The sequence below is a fragment of the Trematomus bernacchii genome, unplaced genomic scaffold (genome assembly GCF_902827165.1).
Source record: "Trematomus bernacchii unplaced genomic scaffold, fTreBer1.1, whole genome shotgun sequence".
Lineage (NCBI taxonomy): Eukaryota > Metazoa > Chordata > Actinopteri > Perciformes > Nototheniidae > Trematomus > Trematomus bernacchii.
Window position 1 is genome coordinate 11,454,114 of NW_022987803.1, and position 15,558 is coordinate 11,469,671.

At 40.9% G+C, this 15,558-nt stretch overlaps 1 protein-coding gene across 7 annotated transcripts in view; it reads left to right on the forward strand.

The window, feature by feature from the left end:
* Positions 1–2,822: 2,822 nt before the first annotated feature.
* The window catches only part of LOC117498362 (1-phosphatidylinositol 4,5-bisphosphate phosphodiesterase beta-1), a 147,604-nt gene continuing 134,868 nt past the window's right edge, over positions 2,823–15,558 (forward strand). For 4 of the 7 annotated variants that reach the window (XR_004557570.1, XR_004557571.1, XM_034150402.1 and 1 more), the window contains exons 1-2: positions 2,824–3,172; positions 7,562–7,639. Coding sequence is in view for 5 of the 7 variants with exons in the window: in XM_034150402.1 (XP_034006293.1) it covers positions 3,074–3,172; positions 7,562–7,639 (177 nt within the window). In the remaining 2 variants the exon portion in view is untranslated. Of the gene's footprint in view, positions 3,173–7,561; positions 7,640–15,558 lie in introns of all 7 variants that reach the window. The other 3 variants (XM_034150404.1, XM_034150406.1, XM_034150407.1) reach the window with 2 other exon arrangements.

The following is a 15,558-nucleotide window of genomic DNA, read 5'->3' on the forward strand; positions in this document are numbered from 1 at the left end:
CTTAGAAAGATCAGAATCACAGAAATAGGCTATTGTAAAAAAAAAAGTCTTATCTGTGATTCTTTAAAACATATGTATTTCTTAACAATAATTAAGGTAACGTGGTTCCAGTTAGTGCCATGTTTAGGGTTTTAAGCATATTATATATGACGATTATCAAAATGATGTTGTGAAACACAATTATTTTGGCCAGGATAACCATGAGAGCATATAATCATATGGTACATGCCTACTAATCATCTTCTTTCTATCAAAGTGGACGTTTTCAACCTTGAACAAGAGGACCACACTTTTATTCTCTCCTGAATATAGAAATCATCTTGATATCTGCCACAGTCCAATGCAGCATCTGCCTGAATAAAATATGTGTATGAGAAAGTCAAATACATTGCACATAAACACCAATCTTTACTTATTTTTCCAGAAAGGCGAAGCACCAACCCATTCCATAACAGACAACGGACCTTAATTTAGAAGAAATATATACATTAGTGTGGGGTAAATCACTAACTACAAAAAAGACAACCTGGGGTACCAGTGTAGGAATATTGTTTGATTTCTGGGATTATACATTGGAGGCACAAATCTATTTGGAGGCTCATTGTTGCCCTTTGTCCCCGTAAACATTTCTTCTGACCGTGCACTAGAGGAAGTCAGTCTGAGAAGGAGCTCTTCTTTAGGAAATTAAAACAATTTTCAGCACAGCTTCCAGAGGGAAAATCCAGAGGAAAAACATTTAGATTGATATCTTTCACCAACTACTTTAACTGTCACTATTTATGCATTTGTGCTAATCTCTGCCTCAAATCTCCCTGACTCACCACTGATTCAATTTCTGGGGAAACATCTAGATTGTATTTATTTCAACAAAAGGAACATGAAATACAACTTGAACAACTTCATTTTGAAGGCTCAGTGTTTCTCTGAAAGAAGGACATTTGTGGTCTATGTACTTTTATATACCCAAAATCCAATTATTTGTCCCCACTGTAGGTTTTTGTCTCTCATGCGTGAGTGCTGTGACTGATTTTAGAGTTAGTTTGAAGCTAAGGGCTGATAAGAAGACGGATGACTGATACCAAAGTCTGAGGCACGGAGGATAACAATGACTCATTTTGCTGCATAAAAACATGAGTCTCCTGCATTGGTATGACAGTCATTTGTGCTTTCGTTGTTTTTACTGAAAATATGCTACTTAGGAATTCTGTCATCAGAAAATGTTGTTTTTAAATATGAATGTTTTTCTCCTTTGCCATTGTATCTTTTTTCACACACTCTCTTGTGTCCCTCTTTCACTTTTTGGAGCTGTCAGCAGACTATGACTCCATTGAGGGCATGGTCCCCAAACTGTCACTGTTAATCAATCCTTAATGACGGGAGGCAAACTCAAACAAACTACTATTACGACTGACATGAAAAGTGCCAGTCAGACTTTGACAGGTTTGACTAGTTTGACTAGTTTGACATGTCTGACGGTCAGGGCTGGCCAGTGATTGACCACAGTGAGACACCGGGGAAAAAAAGAATCGGAGAACTGCAGTACTCTGTAGTTCCTTTTTGGAAATGGCAGAAAATAAACAATGTGGGCAGAATAAAAGCCAAAGGGGCTCTGTGTTTTATTTAATAAGAAAGTTAAACCAAGAGAAAGTCCTGAGATGGTGACGCACTCTTGACTCATGGAACTTTGAAGAAGTGTAGTCATGGAGAAGTCCCCACAGCCATGTGGGCACTGAAACAGAAATTAGTGTCCATTTCAGCTGATGGGTGCGGACTGAATTCTTGAATAAAGTTTAAATCCTATACAGTTATGAAGATAATAGATCTTACTTGCCTTCTTATGAGGATAGATTATAATAACATCAAGCTAGGACCATAGACAGGCATTCAGAGATGATTAGGGGGATGCTGTTGGAAATCAATCACTTTCTGACCTCTTAGAAAACATTTATGCTTAACTAAAGTACATAATATTAGAACATCATTTGAGAATAACCATTCAGCATCACATTTTTGAGGGAGGTCGGAAAGTGTTTGGTTTCTGACTTAGTGCCCCTTAGGTCCACACAACCAAAGACATGTTTGAATAGCTTGCATGTATCTTTTCATCGTTCACTTATTACATTATATTTTATTCGCATTTCAACTCCCTGCATGATAGCCTGAACAGTTCAAAGCCTTCTTCAGAGCTCCAACCCATCTCTAGTGGGCATCTACCTTTGATCTCTTAATATACTGTATGTGGAATTTCTCATGAACTGGCTTAATATCTTTATATTTTAAATCAATTCAGTTTTGACTGAAACTGTCCGAGAATGTACCTTAAAATCTTACCACTGGGAGCTTGTGGCTAATGGTCTTCTTCACCAATAAGATAAGATAAGTAGCCTATTCTCTAATTCTCATTCTAATCTTCAGTGTTTATCATAAGTGTGACATAAGGCTGGCATTGTTTTTTTTTCACTTACAGCATCCAAAAGCAAAATGCTATTGTTCTATCTTCCAAGGAAAACCGTGAAAACCGTGCAATTTTACATAATGAAGAAATAATATTCCAAAACTAACAATATCCAAACGCCACACGTGCACCTGTTTTGAGTATATTTTCACTCGTATTCCAGACCCGTAGCTTCTCATCTGTTTTAATAGGGCAACTTCGTCCCATCATGTTGCCTCGGACGCACGGCGGCGCTAGATCACTTCGCGTATCGATCCTGTCCCCTGCATTGACTTGTACGATTTAGACCCAGACTCGTAACTCATTCAGATTCCCCCTCCTTCTCCCTCCTTCTCCCTCCCTCTCTCTCTTCTCCTCTATGCTTTAGCTGCATGTCACTCAGTCAGTCAGTTAGTGGCTCCCGGTCCGCTGCGCCTGCGTCCGCCTCCACAGCTCTCCAAAGCCGAGACGCGCCACCGCCGCCGTCAATGCGGGCATGACATACTGGCAGAATAGTGGGCTTCCGTCAGCCTGCTTTTAAGCAGATTACACAAGGAGAGGAAGAGAAATAAGAAGTAGAAGAGAGTGAAGTGACACATTTCTAACCCTTGCCGTGCGTCGAGAAGAGTAGATGAGTCAATGGCAGGGGCACAGCCTGGAGTCCACGCGCTGCAGCTCAAGCCAGTGTCCGTGCCCGAGAGCCTGAGAAGGGGCACCAAATGTATGAAATGGGATGATGTAAGTAATGTCGACACACCGGCAGTTCATTTATTTTTTTCACTAGATGTTTTCTGCACGCTTTATTTGCATGCTTGTACCACTGGGATGTATTACACAATCTATAGGATACTCATGCAACAGATTTGAATGTCTAACAACGCACTGCCTGTATGTGGCTTGCTGGTTATAAAGAAATGCAGCAGATATGCTGAGTGACACGCGCTTTGTTTACATTTCCCAATTTGTGTGTGTACGTGCGTGTGAGTGGGCGCGCGTATGACAGTGCTGCTGTGTGAGAATGTGTGTCCTGCTCATTAAATGAAATATTGCTCGCCCCTCCCCCTTCGTAGGAAACGTTTTTATCAATTAACTACAATTCATTAGTGCGCGGATCGCAGCGTACCCAAGAGTTGAATTACGGTCGTGTTTTGTTTGTTGTTGTCATTTGCTGTCTGTTTAGCTGTAGTGAAATGACCTTGATTACAATTGATTGCACGCTTCTGTTGAGTGGCTGGAGAAAACGCAAGAGTAGTAGCCTTCTAACTGCCTGTTTTAGCGCAATGCACCTTCCACAAACAACAATAATAATCCCCTGTGAACTACCCTAAAGCCACTGCACTTACATTTGAATTTCAACTGAGTAACCTTATTGTATGTTATTTCCCACCTTGTATGCTGTCACTATAATAGCTTTCTGTATTGTGAAAGACACTTTCTGTTATGTGTTTCGCGCAGCCCATCTCATTTGAATAGCTGCACGCATTCCTCTGGTTACTCCAAACCAAACTGCATCTTTACTGTGTGAGCATTTGAATATGATCACAGTCATGATTACTTTCATTCTATGAAACAGGTTGCTCTTTTCCATCTCAGTCAGTTAACTATACAGGTATTGTCTTGTGTAAAAGTAGTAATAAAATAATAATTGAGCCGCATTAAAAATCAAATTCAGTTGGTTGGTGATAAACTGTGCACTTGTGGGACATTTGGAAATATGACTTTATGAGATCATCCTAACAGTGACATAATCATATTCACTGAGCTCAGGTGATTCGAGCACAGCACAGATGGCCTTAGTTAGTGTTATAAGAGTGTGAATGTGTCCAGTACAGAGAGGAAATTATGCACTGTTTCGAATGTAATGCTCTGTCAATCATCAATCTTGCACACAGATAAGATAACTGGACTTTTCCCTTAACGTGTAAATTACTAATGAGCACTCACCCGTTCAGTTCTTGTGAGAGAGCAGTGTGTGTGAGGTGCGAGTCGGTTTCCCCTAACAGCCGTGTTTGTGTACTGTCGCTTGTATGTGGGCCTATCTCCAGAACCAAATGCCCACCAGGCCTTTCCTGTGAAAACACACACCCTGGAACACAGACGCATGCACAGATAGTCTCCCTGGTCCATTTCCGATGCTCTCCTTCCTTCCTCTTTCCTCTACGTATCATTCCATGGAAAGAATCACAGAGGAGTACGGAGGCATACCAAGAGAGATAAAGTTATAATACATTGTCAGGGAAAAAGGATTGAATAAAATCATTTTCTTATCCTGGCGTTGAATGTCGGGCTCCCACTCTCTACAGGAAATTGTACAAGCCATTCCAACATTTTAATGTGGATAAGCAGAAGGGATTTGTTTACAGTCTCGCTGCTGAACATTCTGTGGAGGCAGATAGTGTGTTAAGTTTTGTTTACAGTGTAGGGATGGCATACTGTACAGTATCAAACAACAGAAGCTGCACACTTAAGCACACAAACTGCCTGGTCGATGACTGTTAAAAAAGAATAGTAGAGCAATCAGACAACCACTCGAGAAGTTTGTGCGATACTCAAAGTCCCAGACCTCCGCAAGCCTCCCTCACACAGACGTGCACATACACACCTCGTATTTCTGTTGCTGCCACTTGCAGACAGCTGGTTGCTGCTGTGGCTGGGGAAATGCCTGCTGGTGGTTTAAAAGCACTGCCAGGGTTGTCATTCAAATGGCACATCCAGCAGCAATAGTTGTCGAGGGGCTGTTTTTATATAAAGTATAACATATACAGGCATCCATTAGGGTTCAACAACCTGGAGAAAAAAACTAATTGAGATAATTTCGACTGATATTGCGATTATGATTTGAGATATTAGAGGGAATGATTTTTGAAGCGTTATTCAAAACTTATTTAAAAAATATATTAAAATGCTCATGGTGTGATTGTTTTAAGATGATGTGTACCAAACAAGGATTTGTTTATTAAGTCCGTTAAATATCGTTTGTATGTCGGAAAATGTCTGCAGCTTCCCAGTACTTAAATTAGAATAATGCTTCATACTTACAGTATTTTTGCATTACCCAAATATTGGCTTAATTGTGAATTAAGTTTAGTTAAAATTAGTTTCACTAGTTCACATTTTGATAACATTGAGATTCATTTTGCAGCCCTTGCATCTTAAAGACAACTGAGAGAGACTGAGAATATGATGCTGGCTTCATGTAAACAGAGATTGTAAGTAAGATCAGTTTCAGGCCATTTTTGGTCTGGTGCGTATTGAATAAGATGTTATTGGGCTCCACATGGGAGAATGAATCCCTTTTTTAAAGTAGTAGAATATGACATTAGCATTCAAAACGGAAATGTGTTCCTCTCTAACACACCCCCTCAGGTGATAGCTAATGGTACAAAGCCTTCACTTAAAACATATTCAGCGTCTCCTGCCTAGGATCGGTTCCCTCAGGGTGTTTGCACTTTCGCAACTCAGCCACTAATCTCATCTTAATTCAGCAAAAAGCAGGGCCTCTGCCGCCTAATGTCTTCCCATTAATGACAAATCCTCTGAATAGTCGAATGACAATAAAAAGCGCGAGCAGCACCACTCTGGAGGTAGTGATCTAAGCAAATCACTTCCCGGCTGTAATCCACAATGCTATAAGTACATGTGTTTTTCGTAACTGCGCAGACCCATGAGAAAATCTTTGCTAAGAGTCCTTAATGGCTTAATGTGTTTGTGGTGGTGGCCATGGAGAGCCAGGACAATTAAGAAAGAAGCTGGTGAAAATGACTTGTCTCACATCATTAGGCAGATTCCCGGTTCTCTCCAGTTACTTCTGTTCCTTCTCTTCGACAGCACGGACAATCCATCAGTCGCCACATCCACCCCACTGAGAGAATTCTTCACTTAATGGAAATAATTTGCCCAACTGACTGTAAAATTAGTAATCCAACTCATTGTTTTGTAAAGTGTTCTCTGAGAAAGAGATGTCTACATGGTGGATGGGAAAAATCTTTGTTGAAGGAATTGGATTACGGATTGTCTCTCGAGTGGAGATCAGAGATATGGGGCTGCAGTTAGAATGAGATGCTATATCAAAGAAGTGCGAACATGCAGCTTTTTTCCTGCCCTCTGGCCGCAAGTCCTGTGTGCGAGTATGCTGCATGCGCTCGGCGGTATGAGCTGCGTCTTTTGTCGTTCAATCAAGCCTGCAAAGATTGTGCAATCATGTGAACGGAGCCTAAACGATTCCTCTTGAGTCCCTAATAGATTTCACAGGAATGATGGGTTGCCATAGCAAACGTCACTGTCACGAAAGTCTCTGATGCGGCAGCTCACCATTTTCAGCCTTGAACAAATCCCCTGTTTACTATTCCCTTTTTTTCTCTCTTTTTCAATTTCTCCCAAGGGTTCATAAAGGGCTGGCTTTCAGTTTTGGCCCATCATGGAGCAGGTGTGCCGGGTTCCATTAACTGTGATTGTCTCATTCAGACTGTATGAAATGATTTTAGAGAACTACTAGTTGGCAACACCTCAACACAGACTCCTCTGCTGTCTGCTAGCTCAACCCTTTCATGATATTCAACACTGCGAGTCACATAGGGTCGCACCGAAATATGACAAGCCTGTAACTGATGCAGACCATTAGCCATGTCTCCCAACGCTGTGTTAGGGACATCATTAGAAGCCTCATGAAGACACTTTGAAGATTTTCTTGCTCTGTGCAGCAAATGCGGTTTCCATCTCTGTGATCTAGCTGCCATGGCTGATTGAGGAGGACAATATGCTTCTGTTGTGCTGAACCACAGCCACTGTGAACACAGTTAAAAAAAAAGCTAAGGCTCTTTCTTTTTATAGAAGCATCCAATAATATCTGGTGTTGCCATGTATGCCTCAGGGTCAAATGGTGTGTTTATGTGTGTGTGAGACTTGAAGCTGTCTGCATGTGGCAACTGTGGGAAAGCATTTGTCTGTTACGAGAAGGGAGAAATTGAAAAATCTGCTGTCAAATGAACCTGCAGTTCACAAATATGGGCATATAATAAAAAAACACACACACGCACACACGCAAAAACACAGACTCTGACAGGGGTACACAGACATAAGCAGACACACACATTGACTCCAGATGTCTTTTTCTTTGTTTTCTTCCAGGATTCCACCACCGTGACCCCCGTGACTCTCACAGTCGACCCCAAAGGTTACTTCTTGTATTGGACCGACCAGAACAACGTGAGTCATGCATTGCATACACAACTTTTTTTTTTGCCCCACATAGCTTTAAAACTTTCCCTGTAAAGCTCACCTGAAACTCTTTTTGCTCTCCCGGCCTTTTAAGTCTTAGAAAGCATTCAGATGAAAGATAACAAGTCAAAACAGGGTACACAAATGTAAAGCTTAAGCCAAAAAAAACACCACACCACAGTATGTCTTTAAATCCAGATTAATTTAGAGTTATAATCAAGGCAATAACAGTTTTCTTCCCTCTCATTTTTTTATGTTGTATGCCAAATAAGCCCAATTCTTTGAAGCACCTGATACAAGGTATTCATCCTCTTGTGCCATTTCAGTGATCTCATTGAAATGAATGAGGAACCTTTTGATTTTTCATAGTGCCATTGTTCGTCTGGAAAGGAAGTAAAGCCCAGAATGAATTCAGCTCTAAGAAGCATTGGTGTCTATCTACTTAATGACTGACAAGGGGAAATCCCCAAAATACCTTCTGTTTTTTAGACAGAAGTGAAAGTAGAAGGAAATAAAAACGGCCTACTCTTCTCATTTGTTTGGCATGAATCTGAGCAGGTGTCGGCAGGAGATAGAGAGTCAATTGAGGGTGCATCTGCAGGCATAATCAGAATAAAAAAAGAAAACATTTAGTTTATCAAAGTAATACAATATTGTCTTGCCTCTCAATGTGGATCAGCTGAGTTGATTCGTGTAGTGTTTAAATGGTGTTGCTATGGAATGTCAAAGTGCTTCATGCTTGACGAGCTTGGGAAGAACTTTCTTCATTTCTTCACAGGCAGTTACTTTTAACTGTCCAACTCTATCATGTATAGCCGCCATTGGCATGATCCAGTACACATTACCATGGCAACACCTTTAGAATTCTGCATTGGCCATGTTAGGCGTGCAAACATTGTCATAATACACCTAGGATTGGAAAAGCTCTGAGAAGTTTGATGTATTTAAGTTTAGAGAAAAATGCAACTCTACCTGTCATTGGTAGCCATATTTGAATACGTGCTTGCTGACACCGACCCATCTTTTATTCATATTGTTGTAAGCCCACCAGGGAGGGAGGTTAAGCCAGTTAAAGAGCAGAGGTGGAAAAAAGGACAGAAATCTGAACTGCTGCACCTGCGGTGCTAAACTTGACACCTGTGAGAATATTCCATAGTGCATTGTTTGTTTCCTCCTCTCCATTTATGGCACATACTTTTATAATATCAAGGGACTGGGTTGTGATACCACACACTATCAGCCGTGGTAACCTTGCCAAACATACAACTGTAGTTTAACCTTGACAGTGTGTACATAACTCTAATCTAGTTTGGTCATATTTTAGCTTGTGCTCCAAACAGCTTGACAGTAATGTGTCCCTGTTCTATTTGTGTGTATTACTGTATCAGCAAAGGCAGTTAGAGGTAGACTAATTAATAGCTGCCATTGATTTTATGTTTGGCTAGATGAGGGGTATATCACTGCAGCCATGGCAGAGCACAGACAAGAGTGCTGACCGAGACTTTACCCCTGCACACACACACACACACACACACACACACACACACACACACACACACACACACACACACACACACACACACACACACACACACACACACACACACACACACACACACACACACACACACACACACACCTCCTATATGATTATACTGCTCGCAGAGAGAGGATCCAATCATTTTGGCAACCTCCTGTAAATGAACTCACTGTATGTGGAAAAAGAGGGGATGTCTATATACTAAACAATCAATGATGAAAGCCTTCCCTGTCTGGGAAGAAAGAGACAGACGGACAGAGTTTTGACCGATGTGGCTTTCCTGTGTGTGTTTACGTGTGTTGGTGTCTGTTCTGGCTCCCAGCAGTGAGAGCGGGTCTGCCGCACACATAATAACTCAAATTGATACCAAGCACCGCAAAGACAAAACTGTATTAGGGCATAGAAACAGGCACCCACGATATTCCTCAGTGCCATAGTCGACACAAAACTGTCTCGATGTGTTTACGAAGATGTCTTTTGGCTCACCTTTATTCCAAATGGTACTGCACATCTGCTCAGCAGACCAATTTAAACAGGCTGCGACGCTGTGTCCAGTTGTTATGTGTGTGTTTGTTGGAGACTCATCCTGATGGCCTGCAGAGTAAAAGCATTCCTCAGATTCTTCAGAAGCACAGCAGAACTGTGCTCAGTGTGCCTACTGCGCTCACTTTCAAACACACATTGTAAATGATGGGAACAATTTTCTATTAGTGTTACTATTTGCTCAAGGCCTGGACTCATCGTTAGGAAGTTTACCTCCTTAGAAAATGAACAATATGTTATTTAACAAACATATGATCATGCTTTCAAAAATACTGAGCCTATGAATTGTTTGTGTGAGCTTGGGGGGCTTGAGTCTTATGATTTGCACTCCAGTCAGAGTCATGAGTATGAATATATTTGACTTGACAAAATGGAAATGGAATTGCGGCTCAACCTTGACTTTAATACCAGTGACGTTTTAACTTAATACCCTCCCCTTAATATCCTCCCCAAGCCCAAAGATTAAAAATGATGGTAAAAAGAGGGCATTAAACCAACTTTTCATTTTCTGAATAAAGGTAGAGTTACATTAATGGGAGCAGGACGGAGAGCTGCAGACAGACAAACATGTTATATCAGACTATCACATTCAAATATAGAGACCATGCTGTGGCCAACAGCAACATTCAAAACAGACAGACAACTGTGTTTGTAATTTAAGGCTTCACATAACAGTAGGCTGACGCTAACATTAATGTTCTACGACGGCCAACTGTGACTCAAGCTAAGAGCTACGCTGCTAGTATTAATAAGAATTGGCAATGTCTCTAAAGTTAGCCGCCTGTCGTTGTCGGGTGGCAAACAGTAAAACAAGTTTGACGTTGCAATTTTCTCAAGGACATGGGATTTATAATAGAGAATTACTGGTGACTTACAAATCAGTGGCTATGTATACAGTATGTTGGCGTATTTGCCTGAGACAGAAAAAGGGGAAGGGTCAGAGAAGGACATGCTAATCCCCGAGTTTGTCTCTTCCGTCCAGTCATGTGTTCTGCTGTCAGCTCCTGATCCAGCGGTGGATTTCAGCCATGTTTTAAGGTCATATAGACAAAGTTTAGTGTTGACGGCAGTGAAGACTCAACATCAAATCTGTTTAGACCTGATGTTCTTTGCCTTTTCCTCCTGGCCAGACTTTTACTTGATGACTCAAGACTCGAGAATTTCTTGAGTTTCATCCCGATGCCTTTGTTGCAGTCACAGTAAGTCAGACTGACAGTACGGCTTCAACTTCAAACTGGTATTTCTATGCCGAAGACTTGTCAGAACTGAGATAAGATACTTTTATTGATTCTTTATTGATACTGTCAGTGCAGCCTGCGAGACGGTATGAGACACCCTGGATTCTGATATAAGATTCATTTGATTTTGCACTTCCCTCCCTCCACTTGTGGACGCTTGCCAGAACAGGAACTTGAACAATAATGCTCTTGTTGAATAGTTAATATAGTCTGATACAGTACAAAGGGTATTGCAGAATATCTTCCTTCCCTCTGCAGTAACAGGTGCAAACTGTGTGATATCCCATGTGAGGTGCGCTTCATTTCTGCACACCAGTGTTTTTTTAAACAGGGCTTTGCTATGTAAACTCCTGCAGTCATTACTCTCCCTTGTTTGTAAGTGTTTGGTTCAGAGTCCACTTGGCCGTCTTTTTTATGTTTCTCCATGCTTTTGCTTTCTCTCACACACACACACACACACACACACACACACACACACACACACACACACACACACAGAGAAAGAATACAAATAATTTGACAACAGCAGCATCGCGAGGAGGCGCTGACAGTCAGAATATCTTCAATAATAATGACAGTGACCATGACAACATCAGTAACAGCAGAAACATGTGTAAACTCAGAGTAAATGAATACCATGCTGCGATCGCTTGTCAAAACATTCCCATCCAGCATTAGAAATACATTAACCACTATGGCATACATATTGGAGGAAAGTTACTTCATCTTATGCATTAGAACTGTGACTCAGCAAAAGTTCGGTACAATTAAAACATTTCAACATTTCCTTTAGCAATAAAGTACAACCCTGAGGAAAGGTGCTTTCCCGTATTCAATAAAAACACACGCACATTAGAACAAGGAACTACACTAACATACTTTGAAGAGTTTTTCAATAACAATACCTCATGGTGTTATGCAAGAGATTTGCATCAGTAACTTTGAAATGTGCGAGTATGCTTTTGTTAAACTGTCTGTGAGAGATTTGTACGGCCTCTATTTTGAAAGAATCATTGTTTATTCTACTCACAAAGAATTTTCTCAGAATTTAGACAGAAATAGGCCAGAAAATCGTCAGCAGCATTCCTCTGAGTTACTTAACACAATCCAGCAGCGCTTGATCAGTTTTAATTGAACTCTGGTGCATTTCAAGCCCTGATGGTCAATTTTATTCTGGTGCTGAACAAAAGAACCGGCACAAGACCACTTGAGAAAGGTGTTTCGTCCGATGTTTGCCTTACAAATCTGGTCTGAATGTTCCGCTCAATGTAGCCAAGTTAATGTTTTTCTTAGCTTGTTGATTCCAAGTTTACAGTTTCCATCCTCAATTTTAGACCAATACAAAAGGCTTATGCCAGTCTGTTTCCGGTCCTGTTGCACACGCGCATCAACAAATAAACTTAATATGGGGTAATTTCATTTGTGCTTTCTGAAACGTGTATTGCAAATGATGATTATAAAGAGAACATAATTACATAATGCTATAATATGATAATAATGATAATATTCTGAAAGCCCTCCAAGCCAAAAGAGAGTGGCTCAATGAGATTGATATATCATCCTCTTTGTAGATGAACAGTCACAAGATGCCACGTGACCACTCAGGGAGTGACCTTTGATATGGGTCATGGCTCAACTATGTCATGACTGAGCATAGATCATTCAAACTCTATAAAGGCGACCAATCCGTTTGAGTAGTTGCTGTAGAGATCTCCTGCTCTGAAAGCTGTGTGCCTCTTCTGCAAAAGATGATTAAACACTCAGAAGATCACTTTGACTAGTTTTCTGCAGAATACCTACCACAGACTGAACCAGATTAAAAAGAGACAAATCAAATGCATACATTTCAGTCTGATTTGAACTAGAATAACAGACTGTAGCTTGTGACAGCGCCCTAAGTCACCCTTTTTTCATCCACAATGTATAAATACTTTGCATACACCAGTTACAGCGCCATGGTAACCAGAGATCAGTCAAAGGTATTTCGACCCATCTAATTTGACCACATTTACATACATGTTTCAAGTATTTTAAGTAACATGCCTCAGCAACACACCCATTCACCCACACACAGTCCCATGTGCATGCACCTACACTCACAACATTCCTGTAGGGTCCAACAAGGAACAGGTGCTTCTTAGGAAGGTTAAAAATAAAATGTACTCCCATTGGTTGAGCCTGCTTCAAGGGGAGGAGCCATGAACACTGAGGCGGACTGACTCATTCAAATTAACAGCCTTTTGGTTTAGTTGCCATGCGACAGCGCACACCTTGGAAATGTCACATTCTCTTTTCGGCCTCCGCTCAATTTCTGAAGACTGTTGCCGCTTTGAAACTGATATCTTCGTTTCCTTGTGTGTGTGTTAGATTGTGTGTCCTCCTAAGCAGACTGTGGTTTTAACAAAAGGTTAAACGCTCTCTCTCTGGAGATTTATGTTTTCGCCGTGTGCCAATATTCAGGACATTCACTGGACATTCACTCCGTCTGTGGCATTGAATGATGTTCAGAGTTGAAAGACAGTCCACCCTGAGCCAACACCAGACACACACTTGGCAGCTGGTGTGTGTGGGGCATTTCTGAATGAGCCTCCAATTGACCTCATCTGGAGCATGAGTAAGGCTGCTTTGGTTTCATATTAAAACCATCACACACTTTATGCGCACACACACGCCTCTTATCCCCGCTCTGTCGTAGCGGAGCTCACACATCTGTTTCCCCCAACACAGCAATTTTCTGTGATTACCGAGGCTGCTGCTCCTCCACCTCCGTCAGCACTATGGCAGCGAGAGACAAGGCATAAATCTGCAGCCAATCTACCAAGAGTGAATTGTGACCTCTGCCAAGTTATAGCCTGGCACACAGTGGCTCTATTTCATCTCAACCAATAGAGAGAAACCGAGACAGAGACGGGAAAAACAGAGAGGAAAAAGGACAAGATGATAAGAACAAAATGACTTATGTGACGCCCTTTATGTTATGTGTGGTATGGTATAAGTTAATTAATTTAACAAGTCACTTTCATGCCGCATTAGCATTTCAGCAACACAGATTAGCATTTTTATTTCATTGGCTATTACGAGATTTGACCTATATAATTGCTATACCATCGTTAAATATAGCCGGCTTAACCTGCTCAATATGTAGGATTTAGCTATAAAACTTAGTTTGGAAAAAGAAATTGGCTATGTCAAGGATAAACCTTGCAGATATATTTAAAAAAATAATCTATTCAAACATAATTTGAGACTTTCTTCTTATGTTATTTAACTGATCTAATTACAGTGGAAGTCACTGCGACTATGTTTCATTTTGTATGCAGTTCATTGATGTCCTGTTGCTTTTTTCCCCCCATGTAGTAACAATTAATGATTTCTCTAGTGTTTTTGCCAAAAAGCGTTGTTCCTAAATGCTTTTCACAACAACAGCAAGGCCAGGGTACACCATTTTAATGTTGCTAAATTGAAGAATTTGACTTGTAACAATCACACACACACATCACCACTGATTGCCATTTTGGCAGATTCATCATCTGTACCAAAATCAATTATTCATAGACATGACAATTTCAATTGTTTGTCTCCAAACCAGCTTTCAATAAAAAAAGTGAATTATAAAATAATAATTGCTGTACCAATTCATACTGATGGTCACACTCACACAGTGTGGCTCCCTTAAATTTGACATCTAGGTTCTCTGTCAATGAGGAACATTCTTCCACACAGGATCAGATTGCTCGGATAGGTGCAGGCAGTACCATTACCTCGCTAGATATCAGCCACCCAGAGAGGGTAAGTCTTTACAATCAGCCCTGAATGGCTATCAGTGAAAGGCCAAGGCAGGGTTATTGAAATCGGCCTTGTATGTCTTTTATAGATGTTATTTATAGTGTCTTCATTGGTATGGTCACTGCAGTACTTAAATATTATGACAGCCACTCCATGCCATGTTATTTGGGAACAGCAAATACTCCTCATAACGAAATGTTAGGCAAATATTTTTCCATCTTCTACTTTTTATTAGGTGGCAAGAACAGCATCTTGGCTCAGAGCAACAACCCTGAAACAAGGGAATGTAAACTGTTGATCTGCTTAACAGGGCAGAACTCAAATGTTGAATTGTATTGATGTGTATGTGTGTACTTGAAGCTGAAGTGTGAATCACTCTTTATCAGAGCCGGGAGTCAAAAGAAGAAAACAAAAAGTGTTAAAAAAAGAAGAAAAGCGTTGCCAACTCTTTTGGATTAGCAATTCCTTGGTGACTTCGGAAGGCTTTATTTGCGCTTGAGTTGGTCTTGTTTTTCTCTTAGAATTCCGATTAGGACTTCTTTTCCACTGCGCTGGTTTACTGGTAGAAAAAGACATGCTCAAGCACACAGACACTCTGAGAAGGAAGAGAGACATGGTTCTGTTCATTTCCTCTCCTGAACGACTTGAGTGCTTTCACAAAACTTGGAGCCGTAGATCCGGAAAGAGGGCTTTTTGTCCGTTTCGAGCTCTTTTGGCTGATTAACGGCTCCGTTAGTGCCAACACTTTTTAAGTGTGTGAATCCCAGCGCCTCTGCTGAGTCTGCCAGAGTAACGGAGGT